This window comes from Camarhynchus parvulus, chromosome 3 (assembly GCF_901933205.1).
Source record: "Camarhynchus parvulus chromosome 3, STF_HiC, whole genome shotgun sequence".
In the NCBI taxonomy this organism is placed as follows: Eukaryota; Metazoa; Chordata; class Aves; order Passeriformes; family Thraupidae; genus Camarhynchus; species Camarhynchus parvulus.
The window spans coordinates 49,750,626-49,774,948 of NC_044573.1; the positions used below are offsets into that span (position 1 = coordinate 49,750,626).

The 24,323-nt window shown below is 41.8% G+C and overlaps 1 protein-coding gene across 4 annotated transcripts in view; it reads right to left on the minus strand.

Moving 5' to 3' along the window:
* Positions 1-24,323, minus strand: part of NHSL1 (NHS like 1) — a 102,089-nt gene that overhangs the window by 55,084 nt on the left and 22,682 nt on the right. The window contains exon 1 of one of the 4 annotated variants that reach the window (XM_030945618.1): positions 14,712-15,381. The exons of the other annotated variants lie outside the window; for them this stretch is intronic. Within the exon in view, the coding sequence (XP_030801478.1) occupies positions 14,712-14,913 (202 nt within the window). The 5' untranslated portion in view covers positions 14,914-15,381. Of the gene's footprint in view, positions 1-14,711; positions 15,382-24,323 lie in introns of those variants that run through there. 4 annotated transcript variants of the gene reach the window in all.

The window sequence follows — 24,323 nt, forward strand, 5'->3', positions numbered from 1 at the left end:
TAAAGGACTTCAGCCTCAAACATTGCCAATCCAGCAGACAAACTCACAAGAATCCCCACAAATAACAAGAACAAAAAACCTAAAAGTAACTTGACAGAATGAAATTTAAAAGCTTGTTAAAGCCAGATAAACCCAGCATGAACAGTAGGTGTGCACACTGATATCAGTTCTTTACATGCAAATGACTCAGACACAAGCAGCAGACTGGGGAGACCTTGCTCTGTGACACACTTGCTACTCCACCTTGGACAAGTTAATATTAACCCGCTACCTGAGATACCACATCCTTAGAAGCAAGGATCGCACTCGCTGCCACATAAGGATCACAGAAATACAGAGCAATCAGGAGTATCACAAGGAATACAAAAAACATGGAGAAGATGTTCAGCAAATATTAATTTTCACTTCACAATGGATGGGACTGGTCACAAAGTCTGGCTCAGAAGAATCTTCCTAAAAAGCCAGGGACCAGAGCAAAGAAACTGAGAGGCACAAATCGCAGCGTCAAACAACATCCTCAGAATCACAACTGTGCAATGAACTCATTAGCAAAACGCTTTTTTTAGTCCAACTATAATAGTTTTTAATCCCTGAGTGGTTAAATTGATTTTAATTTTCTAGTAGAGGCCAAATACATGCAGAAGAGAAGTAGAGTGGCTGCTTGCATGGCATGCCTGAAACACTGTAGCCATTCCTTCACTCTCCTCCCTGCTCTATCTCCTCTTCAGAGGGGCTTTCCAGCTGACCTGCTCCACGACAGCCATCTGGGACAGACACCCCTCCACATTCACAGCAGCATAAAACATCGGCGCCAGTGAAACAATCTGGAAATATTCAGCTTCCACGGAAACATTTCCAGCCAGCCCCTGGGGGAGAGGGGCTCTTGTGTCTAGCCCCCATCCACAACCCAGTGCCCTGAATCTTAGCACCAATTCACAAAATCCACTGAAAAAGCTGAAGCTTTATAAAAAGGCAAATGTTGAAAAGTGACATTCTTGGGTTCTTCGTAACCACAGCCAGAGCAGCAGCCAGGCAGCAGTCCCAGGGGCAGCTGTCCACAGGGACACTGGAATCACTGAGAATCAGCATTCTCTTCCTAATCACCAGCCCATGCATATATGCACAATTTAGGAAGTATCTAAGTTAAAAAAAAAAACCAAACCCCAAACAAAACAAAAAAAAAACCCCAAAAAACCCAAACTTAAGAGCTTAAGAGTAGCTAAAGCAATGCTTTCCATCTCCCTGCCACAAATGAAAACAACTTTTACCACTTTATTTTAATGAAGGAGAGGGAAGCCCAACACATGATATATCAAGTTCATTAACGGAATGATGCATCAAACTACTAAAATGTACCATCATCTCAAAACCTAAACTTCAAGTTGCAGGCCTTAGCAACTTCATCTGGCCAATGGAAAATCCTCCATTAAACACCTCTGTAGCATTTCTGACATTTTAAGAGGAAAGAAATAGTAAAACTGTCCAACTGAGCTGGGTACTAACTGCATTGTGGGAGCTCTTCCAGTGAGTCTCTGTTCAATGCACAACAGGGAAAGTGGAAACGCTGGCAAGCAGATGTACTCAAAACAATTAAATCGATGCCTTTGCTTTTACAGACACGTCACTCGGTCGCTGTAAGTAAGTTTCCACTGGGCCATCCTACAGCAGCTCGCAGGGAAGAAGCTGTTGAAGGGCAGTTGTTTCCAGCAGGTCTGCAGGAATGTGTCTGTGTAGGACATGCTCAGGATTGCTCCCTGCCGCCCCCAGCCACCCACTCTGAGCAGCTGTGGTGTCCAGAGGGGCGCAGCTATGGAAGGGACCCCCAGGCACGCCCTCCCCAGGCTGCACAGAGCACCCAGGCATCTGCAGGGCAAGCCTGAAACTGAGGAGGGCTATTAAACTCCTTCCTGCAGGTCACAAGGCTCCTGCCTGCCTCAGACAAAAGACCACCCAGCTTTGAAATGTGCACCTTTACTTCTAAGTGAGACTTCTGTCATGAAGAAACATCAGAAATGTCAAATGTCTCAGGTATTTTCAAAACTCACACCCAAGCCTTGTGCTTGTTCTGGACACCTTCCCCCGTGCTGTTAACCATTTGCTGGTGCCTAAATGGACTCCTTGCAGAGCACAGGAGTCAGTAATTTATGGTCAGAACGGGTTTCTCCCTCCCTGAGATCCCATTCCGGCTGGCCCTCTCCCGGCATCTTTCAGGAGAACAAAAGTGCTCCCTCCACAAAGGCCGTCCCAGGCGGCACCGCATTCAGCTGCCCTCCAGTCTCGGCTCCCCTCGCTCACAATGGCCCCTTTCAAGGCAACCTCAGCCTTGGGGAAGCGCGATACTGCCCTGGCTACTGAGAAATTACAATCCATTAAACCTGCGATCAGGAGGAAGAGGAGGAGGAGAATGCACAGGGGACGGGAACAAAGACGAAAAATTATTTTATCCTAAAGCCACCACAACAGCACATCAAGAAGGAGCCGTGCCCCAGTGCAGGGGCAGGGGAGCCAGGGCTGAGCCTGGGCCTGGGCAGGCAATCACGGGGCAGGTATTGCTGGAAAAGAGGGTACCCGGCTGCGCCCTCCTTTATCCAAGGTCCTAAAGGATTATGCCTGCAGGCTCTGGGAAAGGGGTTGCCCGGCGGGGGCAGAGGGAAGAGGGAGCAAGATGAGAAGGAGAAGCAACACAACCCAAGCCAGAGAGGACAGAAAAGCAGCAGACTGATTGATCTGATGATCCTATTTAGGTCACAGCACAATAAAGCTAATTCATTCCTTTAACAATTCAAAACATCTTTCCACAGGATCCTCTATCATGCAAACACATCGGCAGAGAGAAAAGGCAGCATTTGGGCAGGGCTGCCGGCAGACAAAGAAGCAGTTTCTTTTGGTTAGAGCATCTCCCCACACAGTAATGGCACTCAAGAGAATAGAAAACGTTTTATGAATGTGCAATTTTATTTTATTTTAAATTGCAGGGCACAAACCTTTTTCCTATGGCCATTTCTGAAACCCAGTTAAGGCAACTTGATGAGAACTTTTCTCATTCCCTAGGGAATAATACCCTTTTAGGTTGTTACCAGGAAATATTCTCAATTTAAATACCAAATCCACCTGAATGCTCCTGTGCTATGGCTTATCCTAAAGAACTGATCAAAACTGGCTGAGGCAAGTAAATTAGTCTACAAAATCTTGACTCTTACTTGCCCTAATAATGCACAACAGTGAAAATAATTCTCTTCTGAATTAGTGATGGAAAAAATACCAGGCAGAGAAGCTTGAAAGTCTTTTCATTCGAATCATCCTATAGGACAAGGAGCAAAACCAACAAAACCAGACAGCAAAAATTCCATTTCTGAACTTCTGTCCCGAACAATCTCCCAGTAATTCCATCTTTGGCAGCTGTGTTCTTGGGCATCCACACTAATATCCAACAGACATCTCCAACTAATCTCAGTCTGCATTCTCCTTATGGGTTTTCTGAAGGGGACATACTCCCCACTCATTCCACTTATTTAAAGGTCACAAGAAAGAATTTTTGTAGCCTGCCTTGGCCTCCCTGCCCAACACTGCTCTTCGGCATGCTTTTATTTATATATGCATTATCCCTTTAGTATAAAGGGTTACAAATGCTTCCCTTTTTTTGGCTTTCTGCTGACTCTCAATAAATTCTGGGTGGGTCTCATTTAAGCTTGGAGGCACACTCTCTTAAAATTAGGCATGTACATTCTCTAGTTGCCTAAGAACTATTACAACCTATAAATGAAAAAAGTTCAGCTCCTTGGAAAATACCAACCTGCATGGAATCATACAACTGCTCATGCTAAAATCAAGCATCAAGCACCCCTTTACTGCTTTCCACAGCAACTTGAAATTAGAAACTTTCAAAAATTTTACCTGAAAAATGTTATCTGCACAACACAATACTAAAATGATGAGTAAAAGTAAAGGCTCACAAATAATAAATGGACATTTGCTATTGCTCCTAAAGCCCTAAGATTTCTGACAAAATCTAAAAACCCAGGTGTGCTCCAATTAAAGACACAATCTGCCCTGAAATAAAAGTCTCCAAACTAAAGTAAGGCATGGAGTTCCTGTAAAGTGACCTAATAATAATTACTGCTGATTCAGCAATGTGTAAGGAAACAACTGCACCAAAATCTGTACCACAGAATCTCCAGAGATGGTCTTTGGCTGACCATGGGCATATGGACCTCAGATGTGATCAAACACCAAAAGATTTCGAAAATTATTTTTAAAATTGTATTTGTGTGGTCAGCATCTTCTTATCAGAAATCCTCAATAAAACCAAATGAAAGGACTAATACTGTTAAGTGGTTGAACTTTCAAAATTTCTAATGTGAATACCAACATAAGCTTTTATTAGCACTTGTTTGATTAAAAGTTTCAGAGATCTGTTATTAATCATACACAATCTAGAGGCCCAAACCCCATTACATGCCATGGTGGATCAGCACTAATTACTGAATAATAGTTGTGTTTCTTTGAGTAGCTAGCAAAATGCATCTAACAGTTTAAGTGATGCTAAAGTGCTAAAGGCGCCTTGCCACCAAGCATCTTCAGGAAGCACTACTGAGCACATTGTCTATTGTGTATTTTAGTATTGTGGCAATGGTTTCTATAAATAAGTATGTACGGGCAACAGGCAAACAACAGGAATCACAATGTGCTTCATCAAAATGTATTCCACAAAATATTTTAAAATGCAGATTCTCTCTCCTCCCACTTTTACTCTTCAATTTCTGCCTCCATTTCCTGCCAGACAGAAAAGGAGTAGATCCCTTGCTTTTCCTTCAGGATCCCCACCGCAGATACCTACATTTCTTCTTGGTTTAGAAAAACTAGTTATTCCCTGCTGTGTTAATCCTTGTGTGCTTCATAAAACCAACCAAACAGAAAAGCTGTAACACAACAAGGGGTTTAACATACACTATTTAAAATGAAAGATACCATTCTTAAATGCAAAAATGTCTCTTTTGATATCTTTGGTTTCCCCACTAAGCACAAAACATAAACTGCAGTAAAGTTTGCATTTTGTCAGAAGAGCTGAAGTAGAAGTTGAAGAAATGTAAATATAAAACTTGAGACAGCTGAGGCTAGTTTTAAAATTATTTCTCTGAGTATGTTCACTATTTGTACCTGAAAACCTCTGAAAGTGAGCAGCTTTGGTACCATCACAGCCTCTTCAGCTCTGAACTGACCTCAGGCTGTGTAACCTGACATCAGGTCTTCAGAGTAACTTGCTCCCAGTGGAGAACTCTCATGCAAAGACAACTGATTGCAAGCACGGATCCACAATTCAGATCAGCACCACTTAAACTAAAACTACCAATTTTTTTCTGGAAGAGCTTCTGAACGTATCATCCCACTAATAAGAGGTACACTACAAATCAGATTTCCAATACTTAGCTGGAGACAATACAGAAATACAGCGGCAACTACGCAGACCCTAAAAATAAATTTCGCTGTAGAAATACCATAGGTTTTCCCACACAGAAAATAAGCTGAGTAAGTTTCATTCCTGAAACTTTCCAGTAGCTGGAACAAGGCAAAGAAATATCAGTAGTCAGCTACTACTAGGCAAACAACCCTGCCACCCCAAGATAATTGATAAAACTACTGTGTATCCCAGCAGCTGCATTTTAACACTGCGCACAATATTCCAAATTCAACTGTGAGGTAAAGATTGATTCAGAAGACTGTTAATTACTGACATCTGTGCTACTACAGAATTGAAACAGGAGAGCATTTTTCATTATTAGTCAGTCAGAAAAGAGAAGAAGCATGGAATTACAAGTCTGGAAGAATCAGGTGTGAAATTTTACACCAACTCCTGGGCAGGGCTGGAGCAGAAGATTCCATTTAAACATAAAAGAGATAGGAGATCATGGTCAGTGTGAACAAACCTTCACGAAAAGTAGTCAATAAAACCACAGCAGTATTTTCCCAAAACTGATATGCGATGTGCATGAAAAGGCAATTCCTTCCCCCCGATGGATAATGACACAAGTAGTCTTGATTTTGGCAACCATTTAGGATGCTTTGATGCAGCATTAAAAAACTTCAATCCCAATTCCCCAATTCACCACAGACAAAAGCACCACTTAACAGGATCCCTGCTTTGCCATCACACAAGGAATTGTCTAAGCTGATGCACACCAAAACTCAATTTACATCTTTGTTTTTCAGCTATGGCTGGTTTGAAGAACATACTTGAAACTACAGCTATTAAAAGTACCTGACACATCCACAACATCTAATATTCTGTACAGAGCACACACCCAGCTCCAGGAAGCAATAAATTAAAACACTGCATTCTTATAAGGCATTGAAAACACTCCTTTTAAAATCAGGGTAATTAGCATCTTTCTTCTCTTTGGATTAATCAAACCTATCAGGAACAGGTTAGCATCATACCCAGGAAAAAAACACTGCTCACCTTCAACTACTGGACATAAAGGAGTGTCTTTTCCTTTGATGTTATTAATTATTTATCCTAACATGGCCACCAGCACCTGCTTGGGGACCTGCTTGCTCCCCCGAAACAGCAGCCCACTGTTCTTGGTCTAGCCATAGCATCGTGTTTGTGGCAATTGCATCATGTCTGACAAACAGAAGGAGAGCCACGTTGGTTAAAAGACACTGAGAACAACTTTGAGATATCATTCATGAGGTGTGCCAAACCTATTCTGAAGATGCTACCCAGCCCCAAGTTTAATTAGCCCTTCCTGGAGCACATCACAAAACCACACAGAAATGGTTTTATAAACTTCTGTTGATGCCTTTGGGCAATGACAAATGTGCTCTGCAACCCTTGTGTGGGAAACTTCACTGTTCTTAAATTCCTTGTCAAACCATATAAAGGACAATGAACAAACAACAGCATTAAACCAGAGCAGGAAAAGATTTCTGATTTCAGTCATTGTGGCTGAAATCAGAAATCAGTCAGACAGGGGATGACACCTTTGGGATGAGCAGCACATGGCCACTGACCCCATACAGAGCAGCTAGCTGAGCACTGCCACGGAAAAGGCATCACAGACAGATAAGTTGTCTTTCAACTATAGCATTTACAAGTTTTTTGTATCTTCTCCAGCAACACCAGTCTGTGCTCAGCTGGTGGGATCAGTGGTAATCTAGTCAGTCCCCAGTACACTGAGATATGGTATCCAAGCACATGCCAGGAGCTGCAGCCTAACAGCCACAAGCAGAGCATTGGGGAATTCAGCCTCTAAATTAGTAATGGCCAGGCCCCAGCCTGCCTGCCCGAGTGGAGAAGACACAGGGAGGCTGATTAAGCACCCTAATGCTGGGACTGGAGAGCTGGCATCATGGGGTTTCACATTTATTCTCTTCCAATGACTCCAAGACAGAACTGGTCATGTCACACATCAGGCACTGCTTCTGTAACTGCTATAATGGCAGGCACTGCTTGCAATCCAAAATTCAAGCTGTGCCTTTCCAATCATGCTTTATCTCTATAATCCAGACTCCACACTGCTGTGTATTACAGCACCAATTGAGACATAATTGCGATGAGCCACCTAAAGCATTTTTCTTATTTTAAAAAACCCCCACAACAACCCCTCTGCCCCAATTTCTGCTTAGGCATAAGAAAGTCACCATTATTGTTTGGTTTGCACTGGTTCTTAGGATAGATCAGATCCAATCTACCTCTCAACTGCTTATGAGCAATTCCTTAACTCTGCGACTCTTTGTGTCTCCTTTCGTGCCTTCCAATACAGTTTGAAAAATGGTTTTTAGGGAGGTTTTTTGGAACAATATGTCAATTAAAACAAAGGCTCCGACCCTCTCCCTTTCTTTTTAACTAGGCAATCTCTCTCAATCCCAGCTCTTCTGAAAGATAGAGGAAATGTAAGCAAAATGCCATCTGTTGGCAATAAGGTGGGACTAAGCCTTTAACATTGAAATATTCATTTTAGAAAAGCCAAGCAAAAATATTCAATCGACTGACAAAACTGAGTTCTCTAAATCACTGTCGATTCCAGGTCCAGTCCTGCACTTTATTTCACAGTAGATATATATTTCTATTTGATCTGCCATTAACTCATTATTTCTTTTATACGAAAGCAAAGAGTTGCCCTTGGGCCTTCCTCCTACCAAACCTGCTGCTCCTCTGGCTTACAAATTGCAACATGGGTCTTTGCTTTCCTTTCTGAAGAGAAATGAAGGGGAAGACAGGGAAAATAAACTCAAGGTAGACCCTGATGACTTTTTTAGGTCTCAGTCAACTCAGTTTTCTTTACATGTATCATATAATTTGTCCCTGCTGCATTTACCCGCCTGCAGGACAGTGCTGCTCGGAGGCAGGAGACAGCCACCCCACAGCCCTGCTGAAGGATATGCTCTACAGACCGTGATAATGTTAGTCTGGGGGTGACAGGACAGAAATCACTTCATGTCTACTCCAGCCTGCACCTGCTGCCTGACAGAACTGCTGCGCATCTGCTGAGGGTGGCTGCTGCCTCCACAGAGCAAAAAGAAAAAAAAATAAGTTGAGGGTATTTTTCTCAAGTCTCACTTTCAAGAAGATAAATTAAATATCATTAAATATCCTACTAGGTAATCTGATGCCAGATAAATGCAGTGGGCCAGGCCATTTGCTTTTTGCTGTAGGTTATTTTACACCAGTTAATGCACCTAGGTCAAGGTTTTTATTTTTCATTCTAAGAAATCCAGCTCTATTCAAGACTTACTACCATCATCTGAAAAGGCTACATACTTGGAGCAAAACTGCATAAAATATAAAACCCAGCAAGTTTTGTACTCCTCTTGGATCTTCCAGCCTTGCTCCTATGAGAAGTGATTCCAGTCAGCGCAGGTGCATCCATCGGCACAGCAGGCAGACAAAGGCAGACAGCCACGTGCCAGCAGGGCTGCCTTCTGCAAATTACTAAATTCAATACCAACTTGCACAGTAGTATTTTCACAAATATGCAGTCACCATGCAAGATGCAATCCTTTCTACTCAAATACCTCTCACTTTTAAATACAGCAATTTAGATGGGTGAAAAAAACCCCAGATTTACTGTAAAAATCAGATCACATCAACAAGCTCCAGGCACCCTATCATTCTAAGATTTGTCCCCTGCAGACACTACTCTGCCAGTTCATTTTCTCTTTTCCATCAGTAAGTAGCCTTCACTCTACTCCACTGTCTCCCATATGGTTAACATGAATGTGGCAATTAATATGCAATTAATAAAATGGTGTGATCAACTGCTTTTGTTCACAGCAGCAGCTGGCCTGCATGTTAGAGTGTAATTAGACAAATTAAGATGTAATGCTTTTGTTTGGGGATGGACTGACAGCATCACTCATGCTTAAATGTCACTAAGCCTATTGGCATTTGGCATTATTTTAAACGCGTCTTTTTTTATTAACACTACAAGGTATGAATAAAACAGATTTATATGCTACTAGCTCCAAGGGCAGCAAAGTGCAAGTTTGCTTTACCTCCGAGATGTTTGCACAAGCAACTGAGAGGGGAGGACAGAAGTGATGTATTTCAGAGAATGAGCATCTTTTAACTATCACAGCCCATAGGATGGAGCATGTGGCTCTGGACAGGTGAAAAAAGCAGAGCTGATCTATAACTGCATCTAAGCAGAGGTTTGAAAATCTTGAAAATCAAGCAACACAGGCATCTGTCAATGACTGGATCAGGGCAGGAAAACAAGAGGGCTAAAATCTATTGTAATCTATCATCAGACTTTTAACAACCATTTCCTTTAAAGGATGCCCTTTCTGTGCAGTTTCACATTCTCCTTACCATGTTTCCACGATAATCTGATCTGATTTTCTTACAGCACTCAAAACCATTTACTGACTTCACAAGCAACTTGCAGTAAGACCTGGAAACATACTGTACCCAGCATCCATGAACCCCAGAAGCTTTCATCAAATTAAGCACTGAAGAACCTACTCAGTGTACCATTAACCACTATCCTCAGCCATGGGCTTTCCAATCTCTTACTTATTTCACATGTGAATTTGCATTTACATTGCTCTACCTCCTTAACTACAGCAAATGCTCCCTTGCCCCAGTGATAAAAAACACTACCCAGAATATGTCTCTGAGCTCTCTATTTTTTCACACTCCTCCAGATGCACTTGACGGGTGTTAATGAGCTCCATACCAAAACCTCACCACCTCTTCCTTGTGCTCCTGACTACCATACACAGCTTTTTCACTGCTCACAGGCAGAGAGGAATGAAATGTCCACCACCAGCGCCTCCTTGTAACAGCAAGCTCTGGTTCACACCCAACAGTGAGCAGTCAGGCTAGCCAAGTGTTTTCTTTCAGCCAGGAAACTCAGGAAGACCTTCATATTCATGTTAGTGATTCACCTGAGTGTTTTACAACAACCCAACATTAACATCTTTTGAACCATCATATTCCTCTTCTTCGTCCCTCCCTTCATCCACATCACTCTTGCATTTGAAGCATGAAAAGGCATAGGAGACCCAGTGCTGTACCTCCATGGCCCGTCCAGAAGAGGAGAGGCAGGGAGGCTTGTTTTCTATGGAACATGCAGAGAATGTGGGTATATATGCGCAATATACATATAGAAACACACACCAGAAGAGCTGTCATTTATCCAAGACCTGAAGTAATTTTGTCCAAACGGAGTTCCCCTGCTTTGCAACATTACTGTGGCTTATTTTAGCCAAATGAACAAAACCTCCAAAAAAGCTCAGCCATAAGACAAGACATTAAAAACACATAGAGAAAATGAAGGAGGGAGAGGGGAATTCCTCCATCTTTTAGACATGCAATAAAAATTATATCAAATTTACTTTTTCTTTTCAAAACAAACCAGTTCCTGGCTTTTTCTGGTGCAATCCACTATGTCAGCTGTTATGGTATGAGCTGGATGCAGCAGATAAAACTGGGAATGAGGGTGGCCAGTCACTTGCACAAGGCTCTGTAAGTAGCTGTCCCAGCCATTCACCACAGAGACTGAGTCCTTGTGTCACTTAGGGCACGAAAGGCCACAAAGGCTTGCTCAGTGCTCCGCACAGCCCACAATTTGCAGAGATGGAAAGCAATTCAGCCTTTGTTTCAAACTGCTGAATGAGAAAGCAAAGAATAAATCCTCCCAGTTTGCAAGGATTCTGGCATCTTTTTAGTGTAACACTCTTACATAGGGAAATTTAAACCTCATAGCTATTGGAAGAGAAACCTGGAAAAAAGCATAGCAAACAGTAGATAATTAAATACCCAACTTGGTTCACAACATCCTATTAATGTATAACTAGATGTAGTTATTATTTCGAATTTTATGTTTTTCACAAAATACAAATCACACAGACAATTCTCAACTTTACAGATATGAATAAAGAAGAAGAAAGCATTCTTTCATGAGCTAGCAGGCAACAAAACACTGAGAAAAAAATCCCAGTAACTGAAGCTACTTGTTTAACAAACATTAAAAGTAATCTGATATTGCCACTGGCTTGCTCCTGCATCTGTAAAAGACAGAAAAAACTCCCAACTCCTTATCAAAACTTTATCATCACAAAAAGCTGGCAAGAGCATACTACACCTTTAAACTTTGCAAATTTGATAAAATATCAAGTGGCAATGGGAACTACAAGAGGCAGGTGATGCTCTAACCAGGAGGAGGTGACAGCCTTGCACAGCAGCCGTCACTGCCAGCAGTGTCTCACTGCCTCGTGTTTCAATTCAGCAGGCATTTAAACCAAACTAAACCAAGCCCCTGACATTTCTGCCAAACCTGGCCAGTGGAGTATCTCAGTTTAACTTTGCTGCACGAAAACCAGTTACCAAACACTCAGCTCCACTGGAGTTTGTAATTGTGAATGAACATGTGATGGTGACAGCCCCAGCACCACTGTAATACAGGTTTTCTGGCAGGCAAACAGACTGTTAAAGGATGTACTGCTACACTCTGATTTTAATCCTATATTGTCGATTTGCACTCAGTCTGGCAGCAAAGAACAGCAGAAGAACAGCATCACAGATGCTGGAACAAGGCAGAGCTGGTAGTGCACAACTTTCACTTCACAACATGACTGATTTAACAGTTTTATCAGAATAATCGCAACAGCTTAAAAAACCTTCCAACCCTAAAATGGTAACCTGATTATTATGGCTGCTACATCACACCACAAGTATTTTGATTACTGATTATTTGGTAGCAGAAGTGCAAGGACTACTGCTGCAAACTACTGAGACCCCCTCAGTGAGGATGCCCCCCCCCAGCCCATGAGGAGTTCAAGTAATTTGACTGTATTATGTTTTCAAACAACCCTAACACTACTGGGAGCATTTTCTGTGTAGTGTATCAGCACTGTGAAAGCTCTCCAAGTGCAGTTCTCATGATGCTGGATAAGGACCCCAGAGGGAGGCCTTTATCAAAAGAGATAAAGCACAGCCAATAATCCCCTGCTGTGCTCTGCAGTTATCACTTGACCTGGTCCCAGAAAGCACTTCCACTCTTAAACACTTTTGTTCCTTAAAATAAACATTAACAGAGTTTAAAGTGACAGTCTCCCTACCCAAAGAGAAATAGTACCTGCCCCACCCATAACACTTTTAACTGATGGCTTAATTACTCTGCTATTCTTTTGTTTCTATGAACTGGGAACGAGTAAGAAAGGAGCCAATGAGGCCAATGAGGCAGAGCTGGTGTCCCACAGTCTACACACGTGTACTGTGCTGGGACACCACCACGGAAGCACCAGAGTTTCTGGGAAAAGTCAGGCCAGAAAGCAGGGTGACTGATTTTTGTCATTCACTGTCTCAATGAAAAAATTTAATTGGAACTGTGATGATTTGGAATTCAGAAAGAACAAATAAAATGTATTGGGTCATACCAGATATTAGCGAAATTCAACATAAGGAATACCGCAATATTGGTAAGGACCAAAAATTGCATTAAATAGCTTTGTTGGATCACAAGTCAAATAATTCAATTGCTTATGTAAGTGTTGTACTATAAATCAGTGAAATTACACACATGGACACAATTGTCAAAAGTCTTCTGGAAAGTTTTAATTTCAATTCAGGCACATTTTAGAGAGAAGGGGATGCTTTCCCTATGGACAGCACAAGGAGAAAAAGGAGGGAGGCTGCAGTAAGGGAGCAGGGATTTCTTAGTTCCTTGCCCATGCTCCTCAATCACATTCCCACACACTGGAGAAGCAGATTCAAACAGAGCAGTTGCTCACAACGCTCTGAGCAACACCTCTGAGGGCAGTACGAGAGCCAGCTCTGAAAGTCAGCTTACAACTTTGTAGGAATGAACTAACCTGTCATCCAGCAAGAGAGACAAATCCCAGAAGGCACATACACACACCCCAGGCTGTCTGGGGCAAGAAGGGCCATATCCTCCTCCCTAAGAGCATCCCTAGAAGCTGCTTCCTAGTCCCTAACTTCAGGGCTTCCCTAGGTCTGACAGCGACTATATAGTTTTACATAAAGGAAGAATTTTCATTTTTCCTCTGAATGAACCAGAATTGACCCTGTGCTCAAAAATACCAAAATTCAGCAGAAGACGTGGATTTTTCTTTGCATGCAGTATAAAAAATTACCTGCTCTTGAAAAAGGCCTGAAACAATCATGTGATTCACACTCCTCCTACAGGAGGGGACATCAAATGAAGCTTGCTTAGTAATGAATGGAGAATATGGTAATTCAGAAAACAACATACAGGTGGTTTTGCTAATCAGTGTTAGCATCATGTGGCAAGATGGGGATTTTTCAATTCCTGGAAATAACGAACCATTGTCAGATAGTCAGTGTGAGACTAATGAGAAAAAGAAAAATCAATACAGTTGTAAACATACTCATGTACCTTTTTTTTTTTTTCCAAAAGACCTGGCACAAGATAGCCAGCCAGCTGGCTTTTGCAGGAAAAGCTTTCTTTGTCTTGTGAAATTTCTCCCCCATCACCCTTAAATAGACTTTTCTGCCATAGAAATAGACAACCATTCCACAAACAGCTGGGTGCCTTTGCTTAGGTGGCCAGAAAAGAAGAGAAGGCAAGCATTAAGGCTAAAAACAAAATAGCTGAACATTACCATTGTCTGTCCTCTTCTCTCCTTATTTCCCATCTGTATTTGCCAGTGAAACTTGAAACTATTCAGATCAAAAAAGGAGAGTCATCACAATTCAGGAATTCTTTCTTCTCACGTTCAGAGGGAAAATAACCTTAGACCAGAGGTTATTCAAAAGCTGTTTTTTTTAAATAAGTACTCATCAACTGCATTAAGGACCTTTTGAGTCTGTTAGACCTTTTTTCGTATTTTTCCTGGCCTTTTCATCCACTGATTGTTCCTATGGCTTTCAATTAGAGTGCTACGTCAACAGTTCCACTCATCTAAAACAATCATTTTGCTGAAAAGGAGCATTATTGAACTGAAAGCCGAGTGCTCAAGACCTCTCAAACACAGACATATCACATGCACAAAACAGTACCATTATGTATCAATTTAGCAGCCCCATCAGATACAATATTTACATGCACTGTCCTGAAGGGCAAATACATTACTTTTGTAAGAAAATTGTTCCCAATGCCTTCATCCTCCAAAAGAGAAATAAGAGTATTTTCCTTGTTTATGTTTGTTTTGTTTAGTTGTTTTTTCAGCGATGACAATGCAATACTAAATGACCAAAATAGCTAAGGAACAGCAACTGATCTTACTTGGCCAAAAGGAGTTGTCGTCTTTGCTCAGAAACTTTTTCTTGAGGCGCCCAGGCAGCTTGGTGTGAGCGTTGCCCATTTTGCTGGAATAGAGCGGGATGAGTTCCTCCTCCTCCTCATCGTTGCAGCTGGGCTGCCACTTGCTCCTGCCGAGGCACCCGACCATCGGCTCGGCGGGCAGGCAGTGCACATAGGCGATCATTGTGAGATGCTGCTCTCAAGGATGTCCGTGCTGTCCCCAATGGCTAGCTCCCAGCAGAAGGGAGTGGCCTGCTTATAACCCTTGAGCGGATGCATTCAAAGGCTGGGGAGGAAAAGATTTTCTCCTCCTTCGCACTTAGACAAGCTGAGCTATTTGGATACCCCGAAAACTGTCTGGAATAGAATTCTGTAAGTCCTTGAAAAAGAAGGAAAACAGCAACAAAAAAAATCAAGCACCTGTTTAAGCAGCCCACCGTAGCTGCTGGCTGCCCTGTCCTGCCCTCCTCCCGCCCACGGCTCACAGCCAAAGCAGGAAAACAGCCTGCCGAGAGCTGGGAAACCCAGTCACCTGCCACAGACCTCGGCCTACTCCCTTTCTGCTGCCTCTCCAGTCTGTGGCTTCTCTTAAGCCTTATCCCCGATTATTCACCGCTCTGAACAACAGGTACTACAGCCACACACAGATGGCCACGTCCAAGAAGCTTATTTAAAGCTAAGTTACTATAATTGCCCTGACACTGGCAGCTACAGAACTGTAACTGGACAGGAACCTGCCAAGAACAAGAACGTATACCTTCTTCAAGAACGCAAAAGCAGGAAAAAACATACAGACCAAAGAAAAAACGGCAAAGTGTCATGATTTCAGTATTTGGATTTTATTAAAGAAGCTCCCTTTCAAAGTTAGAACTATAATATTTGATACCGAAAGACGATGGTATTTTCTAGGTTAGACTGTAACTGGATTGATGCTGAACACAAAGCATAAGCAGTTATCAGCTTGCCTGAAGTACTGCATAAATGCATGTATCCTCGCAATGCCTCTACAGGGTAGCTATTATTCCTATTTAAAGATGAAGACATAGTCTCAAAGGGATTTAGTAACCTGCCCACACAATGGAAAAGCCAGGATTAAAGTCAAGGTATTCTCGGTTCTTTAGCCTCATTCACAAGTCACTAGTCCATGGCACCTCTCCCAAATCCTGCACTAGTAAGCAAGTTTCCATGCTGCTAACACTGTCAATCCTAATCTACTCTTCTCTGGGATTCAGGAAGAGTGCCCTTCCTAGGCATTTAAATTGGCTGTAACAGCACAGCCAGACTGGGACAGCAAGGAAGATGTCACATGAAGAGAGCACACCGCATGAACTGCTGTCTTCAGCAATTTTAAAAGGTTTATGTTGTTTGAAAGATTATATTGGAGAATATTTGTTTTTTAAAAAGGGAAGTTATCAAAACCCTGAGTAAAGTCCGCTTTCTTAACTGTTCTTTATAAATGCTTTGGTCGCAGCCCATACCACTCATAGAAGTGGCTGCTCTATATATAGGAGCACAACAGCAAAATGTAAGTATTTACATATATTTAAAAAGGCTTTGTGTGCTGTCTGGTCGAGAGCTACAATAAACTTTTGGTCAGGAAGAAAAAACAAGCCAAGGCCACTGTTTAACAACAGCACCACCACAGACGCACATCTCCTCTTTCCCCCGACACACACACATGCATCTCCTGCTGCCGGGGCACTGCTGCCGCCGGCGCTGGCAGCCGCAGCCGGGAGCAGGGCGTACACACCAGCTGCCCGCAGGCACTGCAGCAGCGTGGCATCAGCCTCCAGACACACACACCACAGAGCAACAGCCAGCACAAGCTGTCTGCAGCGCTGACTCAACACTGCTGGCAAAGCATAGAAAGTTTACCAAAAACTGGCTAGTTTGGTGGGGGGAGGTTGTTTGTTTGGGTTTTTCCATTTAACATCCTGTTACTTTGCACAGCAGTCTGAGCAAATAATTTTCACTATAAAGCCTTTCATACACATCTCACATGACTGAATCTCAGCAAATTTGCAAATAGATGAAAACAGGTCATATAACGAACTGTGCCAGATACCTTTAATAAATAGGGATGAAACAAGCCCTGCCTGCAATTTTATTTTTTTGATAACAATTTCAAGTATCTGCAAAAATATGGATGGAAAGGGGAAAATATGCCAACAGTAAGGGCAATAGCTGTTGGTACCATTGCCTTGTCCATACAGATAGCAGAAACTCACTGGCAAACACTGAATGCTGGCGAACAGGCCTTTGAGGCAAATACAAATTTACAAAGCCAAGTACATTTACTCATCAGACTATGAGAAAGACAAACTGTGATTAACATTAGCAGAGCTCAATTCACTCATCAACCATGCTGATATTCTTGTGTCTGCCAGAATAAATGAATGTCTAGACAGTCATCCTGGGTGGAATGAAACCCCAAGAGTGCTGTCAGTGAAGCAGTTCATAAGGAGGCCCTGTTACCGCCTCCCTAAGGGGACCTCTGCAACCAACTTTGTCTAGCCACCATGCCTGCTGTCTCACCCTTTCAATTCCCTGTGATTATCAGGGTCCTGGGAAGAGTCACTGTCAGAGATGTGATGCACAAAACTTCAGAGCATTACCAGGCTATTGATAGAAGTGTATACTGGAACTTGCATTTATTTTTCCTGCAGACAGGAACAGTATCTTTTCTTACATAAGAAGACAGGTGGATTTCAGTTATAGGTTTTTTTTTTTTTTTTTTTTTAATAACTCAAAATCACACTATCAAATTACATTTTCTAAAGGATACTGGCTGATGTTTGCATGCAGTCTTTCTATTCTACACAATCATGTTATCTGACATAAAAGTTCAGTGTTGATCTACACACCAAGCCAGTATTATTAGGTAACATTCAGTACAAACACAAGAGCAAGAAGACAGGGGATACCAACAACTCAGTGTTCAGCAGACTCCCATGCTCCCAAACACTTAGCAAGATGACACAGGATAACATATTGCCCTGGAGTCCCCATGACATTTACCATGCACTTCTCTAGAGTACAGACATACTCAATTATCCATGTTTCCAATGCATGCTCACGAAGTAAGGCTGAAGCACAATAATGGGATCATGGCTGAAATCCAGTTTAACAAGTATATTTACCATATGGTAGGCATTTATGTCCCCACAAGTTTTTTACTTGAAGAATAAATCTGTTTTTCCCTGAAGCCAGGAAGACCTTGGTAACATAATAAATGATTTGGTGATGGTTATGGTCTCAGCTATTAGTAGATGTAAAACCATAAGGGCTGCCAAGATGTACCATTATCATGTGAGAAAGACACTGCGTATATTGCCTCTTCATCTCCCCCCAAAAATCCTATTAAAAAACCCCAATTTCTTTATGCTATGTTTATATGGAGCAAAAGCCTCTCTAAGTTTGATAAAGTCAAAATTTTATCACAAAACTTCTCATTAATCTTCACTTATTCTACTGCAGCTGTAGCACAGCTTTATGTTTTCAAATACAAAAAAGTGAGGCTGTTCATTTTTCTCAGCCTTGAGCTATCATTTATAGAAAGATTTCCCAAAAGTAACATTTTATTTCCTTTATTATTCTTTTTCATGCCGTTTAAATTTGAACTATTAGCAATGCTAGTATGAATGCTCTGGAGCAGGCTGTTATACATGCATATTAACCTTCATTAGCATATTTCATTTTTGCTAAACCAACTCCTTACACTCAGACTCTATTAGAGAGAGCTTGAATAATTAGGAATAATTGCAGAAAATGCAATCAATATTGCATTATATTGGAAATGCTTGGTTAAACAAAAAAGATCTTTAAGAGTCTGACAGACTCACAAAACTGTGACTAACTCAGGGATTGCAAGAAACAAAATTATAAAGAAAAAAAAAACAACAAAGAAAACATTATCCCTTTTATCAGACAAGCATATATGGTCCTGAGCTCTGAGAATAGCAATGATACTGATGAGTATTACATGAAGGAGTTTTAAAAATATATAGGATACATCTATTGGGAACTCAGGGAATATGGAATCACAAAGGATTGTCATGTCAGCCCTACTCAGGCATTAAGATAATCTTTGTAAGTTTAACATAAGGAATTATATCATCAGCCTTTATGTACAACTTCTAGATCCTCTGGATAGAAGGTAATATGCACAATGTCATAAAATAACAGCAATTTTATGGACACTTTGCACAACAAAACCATCAAATGAAGTAACTCCCAGCAGCCAAACTGGAAATTAAAGACAGCTCATGGAAATCCACAGGGATAAACTCTGCCCTAATTAGACATGGATTCTATTTTTAGCAGCGATGAATTGATGAATTGTTCTGGGCTTTTTGAATGAGCAGCTGGAGCTTTTAAATTGTACTTAAATAGTTATTTTTAAAACAAACGGGGAAAAATGTATATACTAAACATATTTAATTGGACCATATAGCATTAACTAATCCTCAAAATAACACTCTCAAAGAGAAGTATCCTCCTTTTACAGATGGACAGCTCAAGACACAGCAAGAATCAGGACATGTCCGTCACGGTGAAGCACCCCAGCATCCTTTGGTGGAAATGCCAGATTGGACATGGGATGTCCTGCTCTCCTGGCCTGTGCCTGTACTTTCCTCTTTCCTGTACATATAGTGTGTGTGGAGTCTTAACTCATGTTCCTTAAACACAAATACAGCAGACAAAAGCTAAAGAATTTCAAAACAAAGAGAAAAAAGCCCCACTTGAGGTATTGTAAATCTGCTTTTAAACTGAACATGAATCTCTCAAACAGGAAGTGAGCAGGAGGTATCAGCTTTACAGCGTTTAAAGCACGCCCAGCATTTGAGGAGCTTGTACAATACCAACAGACATCAGGGTGCAAGGGAGATGAAAGGGACCCAGGGCGGCAGAAATGCACACAAAGGTTTGTGATGTTCCAGAAAGATCTCTCCATTTGCCATATTCACATTCTCCGGCATTAGCTCTGTCCCCTACTACTTTCAATGGATTTATTTTTATCATATGCTTGTGATCATACAGCACCTATGAGCTTTTAGCTCTTAATTTTTTTAAAGGGATGTAAGTAGTAAGTCATGTGCAGCTTAAAGAGCTTGACTGGCATGGCAGCTAAAAGCAGTCCTAACAAGCAAATATGATTTGTAAAAAGGTACAGCAAGTGTCACTGGCAACTGTGTACCCAACAAACTGAAGGCAAATCCCTGAATGATGGGGCATTTGGCTAGCTTGATTCCTGGTACCCGCATAGTCAGATTCAAGGTGTCACCCCTAGGCAACCTCAGCCCTCTGCAAGGACACCGAATCTGCAAACCATCGTATAGCAGGCACCTGTGAAACACAACAAAAACCAACAACAATAAAACCAAACATAATGTACAAGGATCATTAGGAATCTGCATGCCTGTATTTCCTCCGCTGCACCAACTCTGAACATACCCATTACTCTCTCCTTCATATCTTAATTTAATTTTTCCTTTGCTGTTATGTAATAGCCCTCTGTAAGTATTTTTAATTCAATAAGTATTTTGATATACAGGTCATAAGACACTAGACATGTAAAACATACTTTGTATTATATTATTGGTAGTCTTAAATATTTTAAAATACACTTCTGTGTTCTAATTATTCATCTCTACTTTCAATTAAAAAGCCTTCTTAAGAGCAACAGGCAATACTGTATGTTTGATATTAACACTGGATCACTGCTTTGCAATATTTAAACAAGAAAGCAATTAAAGCCAGCCATATAAGGAGCAGAGAAGCCTTTCTGGTTTAGTTCTGCTGCCATACAAAAATAAAGTACTTTGGTCAGTGCATTCTGTGAACTGGACCACCTTTGGGAAGGGGATGACACATGTTTGGGGCAGAAGATAGGGCTACTGGTGAAACAGAAGCAATTAGATATTACTACTGATAGTTAAAACAAGCTATTCTTGCTGCCTTGCTCTAGCAGTTGAGTCCCACACATCTCTGATCCTTCTGAAAACAGAACAAAAGATTATGCTGCTAGGAGCCGGGGGAGAAGGTGGTTTCCAGTCTGGGGCCACAATGGATGGCAGTGTCAGCAACACTGGTACTGTGAGCAAAGGAGTCACATTCTACCAGCTTATTTTACACTTCATATTAAACAGCAATGCAGATAGGGTTGGGTAGGATTACCAGGTTCAGGTCTGCTCATTAAACTTATTACCATGGTAACAGGAAGAGAAAGAAGTCATCTCCCCACTCCTATTATCTCGCACAATTCTATTTAATGGATTAAAAAGCCCGAAGAGGGAAGCACCTTCCTGATACAGAGCACCAGCGACCTCTCTGCCACCTGCACAGCCCACTGGAAGAGTTCACATGCAGTGGGGTTTTCAAATCAAAAGCCAAAGCAACCTACACTGCTTGATAAAAGCCACTGTTAGAAAGCAGCCTTTAGTCAGAAGGCTGCAGCCTCCTCGCCCTCCTCCTTCTGGAAGAAATGGTCTGACAACGCTGCCTCCTGTTCATGTACTCCACCACTGCTGTCAAAAACGCAGTGCCACCTCCTGGACACGCATGTTCCCAGGAAGGTCTGCTTTGGCCAGCTGTGCCATGGAGAGTCAGGAAGGCTTTCAAGATTAAAACAACAAAAATGGCAAAACAAATGCAAATCTGTACTGAGATGATTCATTATTTTTAGTGAGTACTTCTAAAACATTTTGGTTCTACATGGTCAGTGTTTCAATAAATACCGCATAAAGAACTGCTTTTAAGCTCTATGTAAGATGAGGCAAAGGCTGTGGATATTGTCTGCTTGGACTTAAGTAAAGTCTTTAAGAATTTCCAACAGCATTCTCCTGGAGAAATGGGCAGCCCATGATTTGGCTGGGTGCAGAGCTGGCTGGGTAGAAACCTGGCTGGATGGCTGGGCCCAGAGAGTGGTGGTGAATGCAGTTACGTCCAGCTGGCAGCTGGCTGCTAGTGCTGCTCCCCAGGGATCAGTGCTGGGGCCAGTCCTGTTTATCAGTGATCCAGGGGATCAAGAGCACCCTCATTCAGTTTGCAGAGACCAAGGTGGGCAGAACTCTTGGTCTGCTGGAGGGCAGGAGGGCTCTTGCAGAGGGGATCTGGACAGGCTGGATCAGTGGTACGAGGCCAACTGTGAGGTTCAACAACGCCAAGTGCCTGGTCTTGTTATTGGGTCACAACAAACGCATGCAGCAGGGGAAAGAACAGCTGGAAAGCCACCTGGCAAAGAAGGACCTGGAAGTGCTGGTCAGCAGTGTCTGAACATGATCCAGCGTGTGCCTGGGTGGCCAAGGCAGCCAGTGGCATCCTCGCCTGTATAAGGAACAGTATGGCCAGCAGGTCCAGGGCAGTGATTGTCCCCCTGCACTCAGCACTGCTGAGGTCACACCTTGAGTCCTCACTACAATAAAGTCACTGAGGTGCTGGAGCGTGTCCAGAGAAGGACAACCAAGCTGGTCTGGACAACAAGTCATGAGGAGCAGCTGAGGGAGTTGGGAGTGTTTAGCTTGGTGAAAAGGAGGCTCAGGGGACAACTTGCTGGTCTCCAGAGCTCCCTAAAAGCAGGCTGTAGCCAGGTGGGGGTTGGCCTCGTCTCCCAGGCAATCAGCAACAGGACAAGAGGAAATGCCCTCAAGTTGCACCGGGGGAAGTTTAAATTGGGTATTCGGAAAAATTTCTTCACTGAAAGGGCTGTGAAACATTGGACCATGCTGCCCAGGGAAGTGGTTGAGTCCTTATCACTGAAAGTATTTAAAAAACCTGTGGTATTTGGGGACACGGTTCAGTGAGGGACTTGGCACTTGGTAGTGCTGGGTTAACACTGGACTGAATTATTTTAGCCATTGGATTGAATTATTTTAGCCTAAATGATTCTATGAATCTAGGCAAGGAAAAAAAGCAAAACTCAGTTTTATTAACAGAGTGGTGCTTCAGTATATAGTAAAAAAAACCTCAGGATGTCAAAAGATGAGCTGATCTTCTGTTCATCCGTTTTAAATAGAAACTGGTAGGTAATACGCAGACCCACAGGGCAGGATTTTCTATTCTGTAGGGCACAACATTCAACACTAAAGAGCATCATTCAGCTCTGCTGGGCAGAGCATTCATTCACTGTTTTACAGACAACAGAGCAGCAGCTAATACGTTGGGCACACTACAATAAATGCAACAACATTAAAACACCAGTAAAGGAGCAAGAATGGAAGAATGGCAAACCTAATTGTCTAAAAGTTAAAAATTAAATAGTCATGTTATTCAATTTTCAGCCTGAAGGGGTTTTCCTGCCTATTGGTGCACATTTCAGCCACATGTTGGTTCCACCCAGAGATGCTCTTCCACATGCCATGCCACTGGTTTGCATTGCAGGCACAAGGATGTCACACCTACTCCATGCTACAGATCCCTCTCCTGTCATGGTAAATTGCCAATGTAGACATAGCTTCTCATAATCATTGCATATGCTCAAGGTAAAATAGTTCTATTATTTTTAAAAGCACAACCAACCAAAAAAAAAACCAAAAAAACCCCAAAAAAACCCCTTTTCACATGCTTCTGTCAGCAGCCTAAGGAATGGTCATAACTCAGCAAAGATAATTATTACATTAAAAGAACTAAAACAAGACTTTGTATCAAATATAATCCCATTAACCTGGAATGGTTCAGTAGTAAATTTTTAATCTGAAGTGTCACATTTACTTGCAAATCATATCTAGGCAAGATAAGCCAGTTAGCACTAGCTTCTTATGAACTCTGACTAAATACAGCCCACCTACTTTCCAACAGGTCACATAAAGGCTTTCTGAAAAGAGTAAGTAAACTCTTGGGTTTACACATCAGGCTAGAGGAATGCATCAAATTCCACTAGAAAGAGTAATGACAAAAATATGCACTCCTTGCCAAAGAAAAGATTAAGCTAATGAGGAGCAGTACAAATTAGCAGTATTTCAATTCAAAACCAAGTCACACCCTAAGAAGAGCATTCTTGTCAAATCCCAGTCAATAATGTAACTGTGTGATGTGTGAACATTTTACTATCAATTACACAGTCTTGATGTTTTTTACAGAAAATTCATATTGACTTGTCATTTTTGCATCTTTAACAGCAAACTTGCTGGACTGCTTTTTCATGTGGAATATGAAGTTACCAAGCCAACAGTCAACTGTTCTTAAAACAACTGATTTTTCAATTAAATTACTGAATGCAGATGCTATTGCTACGCAGCCCACCAGGCTGTTCGTTCTTGTATCTGGAGTTGCTGCTCTGTAAAAAAAAAGGAGTCAAATGGTTCAGCTTCACAAAATGAAGTGGAAAGAGCAGCCATCTGTATGTATACAAGTCCACAAATTAACAGACCCACTTGTCTATTGGTTTCATTTTCAGTCTGCTTACTGGCAAAAAAACCACCCCAAAAACAAAAGAAAACAAAACAAAAAAAAAAAAAAAAAACACAAAAACCAACAACAACAAAAAAAACCACCTAAATTTTTAAAAATTTTGAATAGAATTTCAAGGAATACTCTTGAAAATAAGTCTCCTTTCTGATAATCCTCCCTATATGCCAAACTTCGGTTAGAGAAGGA